General features: G+C 48.3%; 1 protein-coding gene across 2 annotated transcripts; it reads left to right on the plus strand.

Annotated features, from left to right (window-relative positions):
- The first annotated feature begins 813 nt into the window (after positions 1–813).
- Positions 814–15,295, plus strand: LOC129482488 (golgin subfamily A member 8S-like). 2 transcript variants are annotated; one of them, XM_055278390.2, is made up of 19 exons: positions 814–1,198; positions 2,882–3,001; positions 3,888–3,947; positions 4,129–4,179; positions 5,031–5,069; positions 5,332–5,379; positions 5,468–5,552; positions 5,648–5,743; positions 6,762–6,877; positions 6,972–7,079; positions 7,275–7,353; positions 7,730–7,962; positions 8,218–8,289; positions 9,841–9,916; positions 10,644–10,735; positions 11,305–11,405; positions 11,488–11,588; positions 11,684–11,839; positions 11,925–15,295. In XM_055278390.2, exons 1-19 carry the CDS (start codon positions 1,151–1,153, stop codon positions 12,098–12,100), a joined length of 1,857 nt encoding a protein of 618 aa, XP_055134365.2. In that variant the 5' UTR covers positions 814–1,150; the 3' UTR covers positions 12,101–15,295. The 2 variants fall into 2 exon arrangements, with proteins under 2 accessions (XP_055134365.2, XP_063496282.1); XM_063640212.1 differs by lacking the exon at positions 8,218–8,289 and adding an exon at positions 10,992–11,054 and having other exon boundaries at positions 815–1,198; positions 5,648–5,751; positions 6,791–6,877; positions 6,972–7,058; positions 7,730–7,965.
- The last annotated feature ends 206 nt before the right edge of the window (positions 15,296–15,501 follow it).

The following is a 15,501-nucleotide window of genomic DNA, read 5'->3' on the forward strand; positions in this document are numbered from 1 at the left end:
GTGAGAAATTCAGTTTCATTTGCAAGGCTTAGAGAAGCCAAGTGATTCTAGAAAAATGGACCTTGTATTTGTTTTAAATTGGTAAAGAGCTTTGAGTGCTTATTAAATTGAAAACTTTTAAAATTTACTTTGTATTTAATTTTATTTCTTTTGAGATGGAGTCTCGCTCTGTCACCCAGGCTGGAGTGCAGTGGTGTGAGCTTGGCTCACTGCAACCTCCATCTCCTGGGTTCAAGTGATTCTCCTGCCTCAGCCTCCCAAATAGCTGGGATTACAGGCACCCACCACCATGCCTGGCTAGTTTTTGTATTTTTAGTAGAGATGGGTTTTCACCCTGTTGGCCAGGCTGGTCTCGAACTCCTGACCTCAGGTCATCCACCCGCCTTGGGCTCCCAAAGTGCTGGGATTACAGGCATGAGCCACTGCACCTACCGCAAAAGCTTTGTGTTTTTACAGATATTAGACATGTTTCTTGTTTAAGAAAAAAAATCTTAACAATAACATAGGAGAATAAGATAAACGTTTTTCCAAAAAAGAGAATCATTGTGATTATTTTATCTTATTGGAATGTTGGATAATATAGTCTGCTTCATTAGTCATCAAGCATGCTATGGATTTTCCATTTTTATAGGATCTGTATCTCAGTTAAGGTAGTACTGGCAATTTTTTTACTGTATTTGAAGATGAAAACTATAGGCCAAAATCATAGACCTTGCATAGAAGCTGGGTAATGAAGACAGCTCTGGAGGAACACACAGATACACATACACAGAAATACACACACACACACACACATATATATATAAAATATACACACATAACATTTTTAAAAATTTTAAAGCAAAAGCTGGCCCCTCCCCTCTCACAGAGTGGGCAGGGCAGTGGTTGCATGGGCAGCTTTCCTTGTGAGCCATGGGTCCCTCTGGACACACTGGGGCCCAGCCACACCCCCTTTCCCTTTCATCTTTGTCATTGACCAATGGGCTTGGAGCATTAAGGCCACACCCCTATTCTGCATTCCACTGGGGCCCTGGTTACGCCACCTCTGGCTCAGTCACACAGCTGCCTAGTAGGTGACTGGAGGCGTTGATTAGTGCTCGCTGGGATTTTGCTGACGTGGCCCCAACCCTACCTCCCTACCCACCCCACGATGGCAGAAGAAACTCGACAGAGTAAATTGGCTGTAGCCAAGACAAAGGTAAAAACACACCAGGTCATCACCTCTCAACCCAGCCACAGATCCCCTCCGATGACAAGACCACTGCCAGAGTCCATACCACCCCCGAGGCACACTGGACTGGGCCCCCCAAACCTGGCACTTCTGGGCTCCACCCACCAAAGTCTTCTCAGTCGGTCCTGCCCCTTAAGCAAGCAGCCCAGTCCCTGCCCTTGCCAATCACCCCAGGATGACTTTGGGTGGGTGACTCCTGGGGATACCCGCTCCATTACTGGGCCCTCACCTCCTGCCACCCCAAACTCGACCTCCCTGGTCTCTTTGGGCTCGCATCTCCAAGGACCTCGGTCCCCCAGCCCCAGGCCCCACCCATGCCAGTCATCCCTGGGTGACTTTGGGCTGGTGACTCCTGGAGCTCCCTGCTGCAGACTCTGCCCTCCCCTCCTGCTGCCTCAAGGTGGACCTCCCTGGGCTCTTTGCTCTGGCATCTCCAAGGAGCTGGGTCCCAACCCTGTGTTTCCCTCCCCCATTGTGGAGCAGCAACTCGGACATTGTGCTGATGTGGTCCCTCCCCCACCGACCAGGAGGAGTGGAATGTAGTGATGTCACAATCCACCTAGGAGCTGTCATTACTGCAAGACCAGCCTTTGATCTTATGACCCAGTCCCCTAAGCGTTGTCACCCAATTTCTGATTCCTCTGGTCACAGAACAAATTTCCAGCTGCAAAGGGAATGGAGATTATGGGACCTAGAAGCAAGAGGTTTCAGGCTGCCTTACTCCCATAGCAGAGACATTGACAGTGGGAAAAGCCTACACTTCCCCCATGAGCTCAAAACGTTGACAGTGTCTCTGGGTGGCAATGGGAGAATGGGTTTGGTTTGGTTTTCTCCCAGGCTTCTGCTTTCCAGAGAGATTTCAACATTTTTTTCTCAGTTCTCCATCTCATATTCTAATTCTCCATGGTTCTGGGACCAGACTGCCCTTCAGTCAGTGGTCTCTGAAGTGAGATTTGCTCATCTTCTGTGGAATAGATCTTGGGAAACTGAACTTGACAGCTTGAATCTTGCTCATATTATCTCAACCTTGGGTACTTTGAGTGCCACAGGATAAATGTGGGACATCTTTCTGAAGCATCAGTTTCCCTTGATTCTCTTGAGATCAAGAGAAAAAACATGAATGTACTTAGGGATGACAGTCACATAGGTTTCTAAGAGTATACCAGACTTCTCTCTGAAATGAGACTTGGTTTGTCCTCTTCTAAATTCCCAGATTTAACAAAAAGGCTGCCTTCTGCCATGAGGACACATTGATATAAAAGTTTGAGAGGTACTGGTGCACTTCTTCACACTAACAGGCGTGTGAGAATGTCTGACTCTAAACCACACGGCATACAGTTCCTGCCTACTTAATGTTTACTTTTCTACCTCTGCCTCTGGTTTTGGCCCCTGGCAGCTGCTGATTCTTGGCAAAACCTCAGAGCTTGGAGTCAGAAGACTGAGTTTCAAAGTCCCAGTATCGCCTTTTTCTTTTTTCTAGCCATGATATCAATCCCTCTCAGTCACTAAATGATTGTGACAACACCTTGTACTGTTGTTGGTGTCATTAAATCAGATGGTGTATAAGAGTATTTTGTAAAAACTGTAAAGGAGGATGTGGCTGTAGGGGCTGACAGTTCTCATGAGTATTACTGCTCTTCTTTCCCACAGTTTAAAAAATATTGGCAGAAAAACAGCCCTAGAGTTACAGCAGGAGCGAAGAGGAACAGGAAAACAAATGGCAGTATCCCTGAGACAGCCACTTCTTGTGGTTGCCAGTCACCTGGGGATGTGAGTCTTGGCTGGCCAGGCTCCTGGGGACAGGGGTCCAAGGGGCAGTAGAGGGTAATTGTTAAAATTGTGGATGGACTGTTGGGTACTGGTTAAGACTTCTGGGTTTGGCGTGTGGTGGCTCACGCCTGTAATCCCAGCACTTTGGGAGACCAAGGCAGGCAGATCACGAGGTCAGGAGATTGAGACCATCCTGGCTAACATGGTGAAACCCCGTCTGTACTAAAAAATACAAAGAAATTTTCCAGGCATGGTGGCGGGCACCTGTAGTCCCAGCTACTCGGGAAGCTGAGGCAGGAGAATGGCGTGAACCTGGGAGGCAGAGCTTGCAGTGAGCCGAGATTGTGCCACTGCACTCCAGCCTGGGAGACAGAGCGAGACTCTGTCTCGAAAAAAAAAAAGGAATTCTGGGTTTAAATCCTGCCTGTCCATCTGGCAGGGATATGATTTACCGCAAGTTGCTTGAGCTCTTTGGGCCTCTCTTTTTACATCTGTATCACAGAGGTGGTATTGTTTGACTTCCATTTGTGAAGTTTAAATGAGATTTGTTATTGTTGTTTTTATGTTAATCCCTACTACATAGTACATGGCCTGCTGTAAACATCCAGGACACCCAGCATTGCTGTTTGATTTTCCTCATCCCCAGTCTCAAGGGGAAGCCAGGACAATGAGAACAGTCACTTGCCATCAGGAGTCATTGAAAGGGCCCCCGGGTGGGATGGTGGGGAGATAAGAACCATGAGAGAAGTTGGCACAGAGTTATGGGACAAAGGTCCAAGATAGGCAGAAAAGAAAATGTTGCCAGTTGATGGGGAAGAAAGGAAGTCAGAGGGCTCAGACACTGAGGGGGACAGAACATCTCCATATGCACTCTCATGTCTTGTAGTCAGCAACAGGTTTCCACGGGGAGGGCCCTACATCATCGGCTACCCTGAAGGATCTGGAGGTAAGAGGCTCTGGGTGGAGGTGCAGTGACCCTGCAGACCAGTCCTCCAACCTCATCACACAGAGGGGACTGAGTGCTCCTCTGCCAGCTGAGACAGCCCACACACCCCAGCCCTAATGATTGCTCTCTCTACCTCTCCCCAAACTCCTGCTCCACCTCCTCCTCTCTGCATGCGCCTCAGAGCCCGTGCCAAGAAGAAATCAATCAACTGAAGAACACCATCAAATCTTTGGTAAGAGTTCAGTGGGGTCCCCTGATTCCATGCTGCCAATCCTGGGCTGGTTTCCCCTTAGGGCCATGAAGAAAGAGCTGCGGGCCCCTGGTGCCAAGGGTAAATAGGGAGCTGGGGTGCCCAGGCCTCACCTGGAGGGACCCCAGAGCATGCAGCGTGGCTTTTCTTTTGCTGCCCTCTTTGCCGACTCTCTCCTCTCCATATATCCCTTCTCGAGTCCTTGCTACACACGCCCTGGGGTTGTTGCCTCTCAGGGAATTGCTAGCCTGACTGGTTGTCAGGGGCCCTGTATTTCTGCTGTAACTCAGTCCCTAATTTGATCTTCGATTCTGGACAAGCCACCTCTCCTTTTTGGGCTTGTGTTTCCCGAGGAGGTAGTGAGTATCAAAGGTCTCTGTTAGCTCTGAGAGTCCGAGATTTAAAGGCCCCCTAGAATGGAAACCTCAGGGTCAAGGGCTCTGTCTGTCCTTTTCCATCCTATATCTGCTGTGAAGAACCGTACCTGGCCCATATGTGCTCATTAAATGTTTATTGAATGAACAAACTTTTCTAAATCACAAGCTGCCTAAAGGAGGGGACTTTCTCAAACTCCATCTCTGGAGGTTTATGTTACTGTCCTCTCAAGAGAGTCCTGATTCAGACTTTGAGTTCTATGGCTGTGGGCAAAAACCAACAAAGACCCAAATCCTCTGTCCTTGGGAGCTTGAGGAGAGTTTACCTGTTCATGTTCCCATTATGTCTGAGAACTTTGCCTTTAAAATCCATTCCTGGCCCCTGCCTACTGCTTCCTGGTCTGGGGAATAGAGTTGAGGGGGCCACCCTCCATCACCTTAATTTGACTCTCCCCACAGAAACAACAGAATAAAGAATTGGAACATCAACTGGAAGAAGTAACGTGATTTCCTTTCCTCCCGACATGACTGCTGGGTTTGGGGGGCACTCAGACATAGAGGCCTCAGTCTCATCTCACCCACTCCCAGCCTGGGGAAGAAGGCTCACTCCTCACATTCCACCCCATCCCCACAGGGCCTCTCATAACCTGGTCCCATGGGTGGTCCTGTCCTGGGGCATTGGTGGCATTCTGGGGGCATGTCTCTTGCTGTGCCATCTCTGCCTCCCCCTGGTAAGAGCTCAGTCTTCCTCTTCCTATAGGAAAAGAAAGAAAACAACAGGAGACACAAAGCCGAAAGGGGCCTAGAAGTGAGTGGAGGGTGTGAAGTTTCCTCCTGTCCTCCCGAGAATGTTTCTTTCCTTCTCTTTCAGCACTTGCTTGGTTTTTCTCCCAAAGGTTCAAATCCACGTATTGAACGTAGAAAAAGAGAAATTACACGTGGACCTGTGTCGCACAAAAAGTCTTCTCAGACACTTTGAAAGTAGGAATCTGGGCACCCTGTCATCCTGCAACCTGGCACTTTGACAAGTTTTCAGGGGGAGTCCTTTGAGCCCCATCTCAACTCTCTCATTGCAGAAGAGTCCAAGGATCTGGCAGGCCGCCTGCAATGTTCATTTCAGTGCATAGAAGAGTTGGAGCGGGCTCTCTCTGCTGTCGCCACCACACAGAAGTGTATCAGTGTGAGTTCAACCACTTGCCCTGTCCCCTGGGTGCCCGGCTTCACAGATGGAGGAGTGAGCCTAAAGGTCCCTTCTGCAGGATGGAGTGTCCTGCCCGGAAGGCAGCATGGCCATTTCTCGCTGCTTTTGTTTATGGTTGTTAGAGGCAGCATGGGGCTGAGTCAGCTGCCGTGGGTGAGTTGGGGGACACTGTGGGGAGTGAGCACTGGACACAGAGCTTGGAGGCCAAGTGCCTGCCCTGCCCTTACCTGGCTGTGGTCTTGGGCAAGTCCTAGGTGGGGTATTGGGTACTTGTACTGTGAAGGTACAGAAGAGTACCTTTAGTGTGTTACCATTTCTGTAGAGAGGGGAAATGCGTGTGTGTGCACCTGTTTGTGTACATACTATGATAATAGACATAAAACACGTCTGAGAGAGTTCATAAAAAATTCAGGAGAGAGCAACAGGGTGGCTGAGAGATACTTCCTTTCTGTACCTTCTGAGTTTTGGACTATGCGAATGTATCATCGTTTCAAAAAGTGAACAAAAGATTAATTTTCCCCTTTCTATCTGTGCCCCCAGCCCCAGCAAGAAAAATGGGCTTACAGAATCAGATAGAACTGGGTGTTCAAATCCCAGCTCTGCCTAAGTGATCTTAGGCAAGCACTTAACCTCAAATACTCCATGTTTTTTCATCTACACAATAGAGGTGATCATAGTAACTGTCTCCTATGGTGGTTGCGAGGATTAAATGGGATTGCTAGCATCATACCTGGTGAAGCACTCCATAAACTTTCAAACAGTGGTAATAATAATAATATTAATAATAGCAATATTATCTGATCTCTCTGGGCCTCTGTTAGCCAGCTGTAAATTCAGTCTCTTTCCCTGTCCCTTCCAACTTTTCTGAGTTCTTTTCAAATCCAGACTACGGGCTTGGAAATGCCTTGATCTTTACTGACCGAGTTGTTTATTAAGCCTAGCCCTGGCCCTTTTAAGGGGCACTGTGTGGAATGTCCCGAGCTCCCCAGATCGAAACTTCTCACTCTTCACCATCCAGTTCTCGAGCCGCAGTAGAGAACTTAGCCGGTGGCGCTTACAGCAGTCCAAAGAGGAGAAGGCACGGCTGAAAACACAGCTAACACGGGTGAGGTTTTGCAGAGGGAGGGATGACCCCAGGTAGCCAGGAGCAGGTGAGGACCAGTGACAGCCCTTCCTAACTTCTGTGCCCATTCTTGCAGTTGAAGGAGTTGCTGACCAAAGTCCAATTAGAACGAGATCAATATGCTCATCAAATAGAAGGAGAGAGGGACAGGTGGCAGCAGAGGGTAAGAAAAATGTCGCAAGAGGTGAGATCTGACCCTTCAGACATCCCACCTTAGATAGGTCACTGGATCTTTCTGGGCATCTGTAAAATGAGAATAGTACAGCCAGAGGTGGTCATGGGTCTGGGCTTTGTGGAAGTGGGGGCAGAGAGGGAGATGGGAGCCTGCCCAGCCACCAGCCCCTCTCTCCAGGGCCCTTTCCCCCTGTGCTTTTGGCAGATTGACATATTGAAGAACGAAAAAAGGCGTTATATGCATCAGGTAGAGGAGCTGGAGTCCAAACTCAAAAATGAGATGGGTAAGATGGGGCTGGCATGACCTGGGAGCAGGACTGGCATCAGAGGGCTGTGGGGGTGGCTTAGAATGCCCTAGGGAGGTGGGTGGATGGAAGGGAGAGGGAGGCAGAGGGAAAGAGGTCTGTGCCAGGAGACGGCAAGTCTTGTCATCTCCATGAGCCTCAGTGTCCCTATCAGCAAAGGGGGCCCATTGTCAGCAACCCACAGTTCTCTCTATCTGAAAGTGGCTTTGAAGACTGGCTACCATCTGGGTGCAAGGAATCATTAGCAGCGAGGCCAAGTTTGGGGAGCCTGAGAGGAGCTGTGCACCAAGAGGAGGGTTTTTGTTTTGTTTTGTTTGAGAATCCAGAGGCCCTTGTTGTCTGCTTCCTTTCTCAGCCGAACCCCTGCCCCGAGAGCCCCCAGCAGTGCCCTCTGAGGTGGAGCTGCAGCACCTGAGGAAGCAACTCGAGAGAGTGGCAGGAGAGCTCCAGGCCCAGGTCGAAAAGAATCATCGCATAAGTCTCCTGAACCGGGTCCAAGAAGAGAGGCTTCGAGAGCTGGAGGAGAGGCTTCAGGAACAGCAGGAGAGGCTTCAGCAGCTGGCCAAGCCACAGAACGTCTTTGAGGAGCTGGTGCGTTGCCCCAGCTGGGGAGCGTGCCCTCCTCCCTAGCCCTCCGGGCCTTTGTTTCCCCACCTCTAAAATGGGGCAGTGTAGCCCTCACGTGAAATGTTACTTCTAAAGGCACCTGTGAACCAGGTGGCTGTAGGAGAGAGGGGATGATTTTTCTAACCTGCCTCCACCCTTCCTGGTGCCATGGGAGGCAGACACCAAGTTCTGGGGTCCCCAGCTGCAGTGGGTGGCTGCTGATTGCTTCTCTCTGTCCTGAACAATGAGAACAAGAGTGCACTGCAGTTGCAGCAGCAAGTAAAGGAGCTACAGGAGAAGCTGGATGAGGTGAAGGAGACGGAAACCTCCACCCCATCCAAGAAGGGCTGGGAGGCAGGCACTAGCCTCTGGGGAGGGGAAGTGCCAGGCAAGAGGCAGCTCCAGCCTGGGGGCTGGTGACCACAGCACCCCCCAGGGCAGTCCTGTGGCTGTTTCTTGCTTCCTGCCCTCTGACTTTTAGAGGTGGGTAGCCCTGGGCTCCTCCCAGGTCTGGACATCATCATCCCAGCTAGAGGCGTGGAGCCCCCCAATCAAAGGGGAAGAGACAGTGGTATAACAGGCTCCTTATGCCAGGCGCAGTGGCTCACGCCTATAATCCCAGCACTTTGGGAGGCTGAGGCAGGAGAATCACTTGAGGTTGGGAGTTTGAGATCAGCCTGGCCAATGTGGTAAAACCTCATCTCTACTAAAATTACAAAAAAAAAAAAAAAATTAGCGGGACATGGTGCACGTGCCTGTAATTCCACCTACTCAGGAGGCTGAGGCACGAGAATTGCTTCAACCCAGGAGGTGGAGGTTGCAGTGAGCTGAGATTGCACCACTGCACTCCAGCCTGGGTGACAGAGTGACACTTTTGTCTCAAAACAAAGGACTCCTTAGATTAAAACTGGATTCCAGCCTCGGTTCCACTGGTCACCATTCAAGTACTTTGCATCTCTAAGTCTCTGTTTCTTTTTTTTTTTCTTTTTTTGAGATGGAGTCTCGCTTTGTCGCCCAGGCTGGAGTGCAGTGGCGCAATCTAGGCTCACTGCAAGCTCCGCCTCCCGGGTTCACGCCATTCTCTTGCCTCAGCCTCTCTGAGTAGCTGGGACTACAGGCGCCCGCCACCACGCCCGGCTATTTTTTTTTTTTTTTGTATTTTTAGTAGAGACGGGGTTTCACCGTGGTCTCGAACTCCTGACCTTGTGATCTGCCCGCCTCGGCCTCCCAAAGTGCTGGGATTACAAGCGTGAGCCACCGCGCCCAGCCAGTCTCTGTTTCTTTAACTTCACAAGGAAGTTAGCATTTTCCTTACAGAGGTGCTGAGGATTAAATGAGAAGAGGGTATGAGATTTGAGGCTGGGGAAGGAGGCATGGGGTTCTAGGAAAGCGAGGCAGTCACTTAGGCCTGGAGTAAGGGGACAGGGGCCTGGGCAGCCGACAGAGCCCCCACGGTGCCCTCACTACCCTATTAATGGGCCCAGAATCTGGAAACCAGCAACCACGTGCCCGCAAACCCAGGGTCTTCCTGCAGGTGGGGCTGAAGAGCCAAGAGGCTCAGAGTCTGCAGCAGCAGCCAGACCATTACCTGGGTCACCTGCAGCAGTACGTGGCCACCTATCAGCAGCAGGTGGCCACCTATCAGCAGCTGACCTCTGAGAAGGAGGTGCTGCACAGGCAGTGACTGCAGCAGACCCAGCTAATGAACCAGCTGCAGCAGCAGGAAGCTTGGGGCAAAGCGGTGGCTGAGATGGCCCGCCAAAAGTTGCAGGAGATCCAGGGGAGGGAGCTGCGAGGATGGGGCCGTGAGGGGGATGACCTGGCAAACTCCATCCTTCTCACTCTTTCCTGGCCCCTTAGGAGCACCTGGAAGCTGCCAGTCAGCAGAACCAGCAGCTAACAGTCCAGTTGGGCCTCATGGCTCTCCCTGGGGAAGGTACTGGAGACCGCTCAGAGGAAGAGGAGAGAGCCCCAGGAGGAAGGGGGGACTGTTAACAACATAGGATTGAGGAGTTGGAAGAGACCTTTAGAACAGCTGGTCATTATGCCCACCGGGTGCCTGCACTAAGTTCGGCATCAGTGTGGTGACCTCCTGTGAGCAGGGGCCACCAAGTTGCCTAAGGATGGCTGAACTGGCCCAGGTCAGAAAGGCAGCAGGTCAGAACTCCCACATCGACCAATAGTGGGAGTGTGCCTGGGCAGAATAGCAAGATCTTGATTCTTAAAAGTAAAAATAAAGAACAGCAGCTCAGGCCGGGCGCGGTGGCTCACGCTTGTAATCCCAGCACTTTGGGAGGCCGAGGCGGGCGGATCACGAGGTCAGGAGATCGAGACCACGGTGAAACCCCGTCTCTACTAAAAATACAAAAAAAATTAGCCGGGCGCGGTGGCGGGCGCCTGTAGTCCCAGCTACTCGGAGAGGCTGAGGCAGGAGAATGGCGTGAACCCGGGAGGCGGAGCTTGCAGTGAGCCGAGATTGCGCCACTGCACTCCAGCCTGGGCGACAGAGCGAGACTCCGTCTCAAAAAAAAAAAAGAACAGCAGCTCATTCCCCTCTGGGGAGGGGCTGGCTCAGGGTTACACAGTGAGGGTGGAGGTAGAGGTGGGCCCATGGTACCTCCCTTGTTGGGTTGTCTGAGGTCCCCTCTGGCCACCCCGCACAGGAGATGGAGGACAACATCTGGGCAGTGAGGGGGAGGAGGCACCTCGGCCCATGCCGAGCGTCCCAGAGGACCTGGAGAGCTGGGAGGCCACGGTGAGCCTGACTCCCCCTGCACCCATTTTGCCACCTTCCTCTGTGGTCCCTCCAAGACCCCATTTATGCTCTTAACTTCCCTGCCTTCTGATTTCTCTGGACCCTCACCCCTTCCGAGAGCCAGTGGTCAGACACCATTTCACCTGTGACCAACAGGTGCACTCTCTGAGGCCCCAAGGGAAGGGGCTGCGCTCCACCTCTCTGCCCCATTTCTTCTGTGTATGCCCCTACAAGAATGCTCATGTCTTGCCCTCAGGTGGCATTTTTCAAGTCTGCTGGAGCCAGTGCCCAGGAGAAGCAGGCACAGTTACGAGATCAGGTGAAAGAGCGGAGGGTGTGCTGCCAGCGCCTGGCTCACCTGGTGGCCTCGGCCCAGAAGGAGCCAGAGGCGGTGGTCCCAGCCGCAGAGACTGGGGGCGAGTCTGTGAGTGGGGAGACCCACCGGGCCCTGCAGGAAGTCATGGAGAAGCTGGCCCACGCCAGGACTCACCTCCGCCTTCTCCATGACTTGAAAATGCCACCTGATGGCAGGTCACTGCTGAGATGTGACCACAATATTTTGGCTCCAGGGCAGCTTTATGGACCACCCAGAGGAGAAGGCAGACCTGAGTGAGCTGGTGAAGAAACAAGAAATACGATTCATCCAGTACTGGCGAGAGAGATGCCATCAGTGAGTGGGAGGCCAGGGCACGGCACGGGGAGCTGCAGGGCCGTCAGAGAGGCCCCAGTGTCTGAGCCCTGTCCTCCCGCAGGAAAACCCATCACCTTTTAACAGAGCCAGGGGGCCATGCCAAAGATGCGGCACTGGGAGGAGGAGATCATGAGGCTGGCCCAGGACAGGGAGGAGATGAAGGTAGGGTGTGCAACAACTCTGTGGGGGTGTGGGTGGGGGTGGGTGTGAGGGTGGGCGCAGGCAGTGGCATGACAGCTGAGCACCCCTCCCTCCAGGTGAAGCTGCTGGAGCTGCAGCAGATGGTATCGGGGCCTGTGGCGACAACAACAATGGGCACAGAAAATTCCTGGCCGCTGCCCAGAACCCTGCTGATGAGCCCGGTCCAGGAGCCCCAGCCCCCCAGGAGCTTGGGGCTGCAGACAAGCATGGTGGTGAGTAGAGCCCTCAGGCGGGGTGGGCAGGCAGGAAGAGGGGGGCTCCCACTGTGCTCAGATCCCTGCCTCCCTCTCTCCAAAGATCTTTGTGAGGTGAGCCTCACCACCTCTGCGCAAGGAGAGGCCAGGGAGGGTCCTCCCTGTGACAACCCTACTGCACAGCCGATCGTGCGGGACCACCAGGAGCACCCAGGCTTGGGCAGCATTGGCTGTCTTCCATTCTTTTGCTGGGCGTGGCTGCCGAGAAGAAGGAGATAAATATCATCATCATCAAAGAGCTGGCCAAGAAATTTTTAAATAAGAAACCAAGTTATGGGGTCAATCTCCGACACAATTCATTTAGTTCATTTGACTGTTAGAGCCACTCATGATTATTTGTGTTTCTAATTTATAGTTTAAGTTTATTTGTAAAAAGTTAAAAGAGAGTGGGCCTCTGTGGCTTTCACCGATGTTCACTCTGGCATCCTTCAGTATTTTTCTTTTTTAATTTCATAATTGTAGGTCATTAGCATGCATATCGAGTTTGCCCTTATGTGGTGGGAGTTCAAACACACAAAGACCCACTCTTTGCACAAAACGGTTCTCGTTGGTTTGGAATAGGCTGCCATGCTTTTTTAATGTTATTGCAGCATGTATATTCATTACAGAATTCAGATAAAATTTGCCTATGTTCTGCTAGTGTTTGATCTAATCTTAATCACAGTGAGCTCTTCATTAGCTCAATATGTGGTTTGCCCCCAAGTGTGCACTGTTTATTGCTTTGTAATATGCCACTATGAATACTGATATTTAGAGTTGTTTAAAGGCCGAGAACTGGAAACAGCCTTTCCTCCATTTTCTGTGTATTGGTGATGAGAGTCATAACCTTTTGGGGGAGCTTTTTAAATCTCACAGAGGAGGAAAGTGGCCTGCTCTGGCAGGTATGTGCAGGATAGAGTGTGTTTCATCTGTTCCAGTGCCAAGAATTAACGCTGTATTCTCGTGGTTCCCTTAGGATTTGTATGTGCTCTGGGCTCATGAAGATATTGCATCATGAGTTGCAGCAGTTGTACTCTTTTTCGAAGACCTAAAAAGGGATTATTTCTGAGGAATGAAAGGTTCTCATCATTGACTGTGGATGTGGAAAACCTTTCCTAGCTTAGAGCATTTGTATCTATAATACGTTTCAAAGTCAGAGTTCATGTTACCTGTTTTAATCACATGACTACATGCCTCAGTACACAAAAGGGCACTGGTTGGCATTCTTAATGTATTTAGTGAAGATCATAAGAAGTCCTTTATGAGTTCAAATGTCCCTGGAACAGGCATACAGGCTCTAGTCAAGAATGAATTAGAGTGAAGGAAAGCTGTGTGACGCCTGGCATTCCTCTCTGTTCACGGAGCTTCTTTGAGGCTTGAAGATTGATTTTTACCATCTAGACCTCTCTGGCTAATACCTATTCTTCAATCACCTTGGTTACTCTGACATAGGAATCTACTTCTTTTCCTTGAATGGAAAACACTTTTAAAAATAATAAGAAACATTATTATAAACTAATACTTGTGAGAGTACTTGTTGAAACAAAAAGGAGTTTTAGTAGACAGTATTATACCATCTTTGAAAATCAAGGAGAAGTTTATGAAACTTAAAATGTTTAGAAACTTCAGTGCAATCCAGTTTGTGAATGTCATTGTATTATCAGGAAACGTGTCTATACAATCACACAGTTATATTTTCTCACAAACTTCTTTACAAAGAGTGAAATATGTTTTTGTACCTCTCAGTTTCAGTTAGGGACATATTTTGTGCAATATTTATGTGATTGTGCCTATGCGTAATGAATGAATGCATTTCAGTCATATATTGCCTAAATCATAACTTGATGATGCTTGGGAAAGACTCAACAGTTCAAACTTCATGAAGTTCTAATGTCTGTGTTCCAGAACACATCACATTATTAGGATGTAGGGAGATATGTATGTGTGCTCCCTACATCCTAATAACGTGAGGTGGGGATTTCTAGTTACTAGACCGTCTCCATATTTAGCATTTGGCATCCTCCTGATACTTCTATGACATTAACAGGAGAGCAACAATATGATTTAACCAACGGAATAACAGATTTTCTGGCATTCACTGAAAGAGGGCAAATATTCGGTCCTTGTGACTTCAACTGACTCTTCCAAATTGTATGAATGTATCAATGTATTAGATAAACCCAGTTTCAGAATGATAAAGAAAAAATGTTAGACCAAATAATGCGGCTAATTAACAGTGGTACGATTTCTAGCCCGTAGGTTTAAAATGCACTTAAAGTCCTGTTCTTGCCTTTTATTTTCTGAACTTGGCGCTTTTGCATTCTTTGAGTTCAGTTTAAAGACAGTTACTTTAAGAGCACTTTAAACCCTCGGCTAGAAATCGGACCGCTGTTCATTAGCCACATTATTTGGTCTAACGTTTTTTCTTTTATCATTCTGAAACTGGGTTTATCTAATACATTGATAAATTATTTCAAAGGTACTTCTATCGTTGAAATCACTTCACTTTTACCCTGATAAATATCAGTGACTAGGAATGACCTTCAGATAGCGTTTAGCATTTGTAACCAATCTGACAATAATGTGTTCATCAGGTGCCTATGGATTAAATCACAGACTGGCATATTTAAGCTGAAGGTCAGTCTGGAAAATAAATTTACTATATTGACTGAAATACCACTCTTTGTGTAGGTATTTGTCATATATTTAAGAAAAAGCTAAAAAGAATGGAAATTGTATGACAATAACTTAAGTCTTTCTTCAAAGTGCATGCCGTCTTTTGTGATACCTCATTCAGCCGAGTATTTGTGCTCTTCCTCATTCAGTGTAAGGCGGCTTCAGTTTGCTTAGAAGGCAACATTGGAAGGGTAGAGTTCATCATGAAACATAAAATTTTAAAATGTGGGTTCCACTGAATACATTTTAATTTCTGTAGGAAGAATCAAAACACCTATTTAAAGATTGCAGTATGTAATAATTTCAAAAGTATTTGATTAAACCTGATAGATTTTCCAGAAATGAAAAAATATCAGCTCTAAAACCAAAGCTGATTTTTAGAAAATTTAAAAATGTAAATCAGTCCTATCCATAATATAGTTTCTCTAAAACTTTATTTTGAAGAGCCATTTTAAAATAATGTAACTATTAAAAAATGTAACTGCTATCTTAATGTTCTGAAATAAGTTAAAACATTTTAAAATATGAACACTGTAGTATAAAAGAAAGAAAATGTGGGAAGGAAAAGCAGAGAAAGAAATGCCAGTTCCAGTCCAAAGCTTTATTTGGCAAGTTTTCTTGGAATGAATTTTACCAATGTATGAATTCTTGTAAACAGAATGTGTAATGGAAATACTGAAATATTTTTCCCTAGAGTGCCATTATTGACTGCTAGTGTGATGCCACTGTAATGTAATAAATTATTAAATTGTTTCAAAATGTTGTTTTTGCCTTAAAATTTTATTTTGCGTTTCTTGAAAACTATATTATTAAAGATATTGATACTGTGCAAATGCTGGGCATGCTTGGCATGAGAAAATGTGTTTCATTTTTACAAAATTGTCATATAACTATGCAAGTGTTTATTAAAAGAACACAAAATAAAAAAGTTATGAGGTGAAAAAGTTATGGGATAAAAAATGTAA

The sequence above is a fragment of the Symphalangus syndactylus genome, chromosome 5, assembly GCF_028878055.3.
Source record: "Symphalangus syndactylus isolate Jambi chromosome 5, NHGRI_mSymSyn1-v2.1_pri, whole genome shotgun sequence".
Classification (NCBI taxonomy): domain Eukaryota; kingdom Metazoa; phylum Chordata; class Mammalia; order Primates; family Hylobatidae; genus Symphalangus; species Symphalangus syndactylus.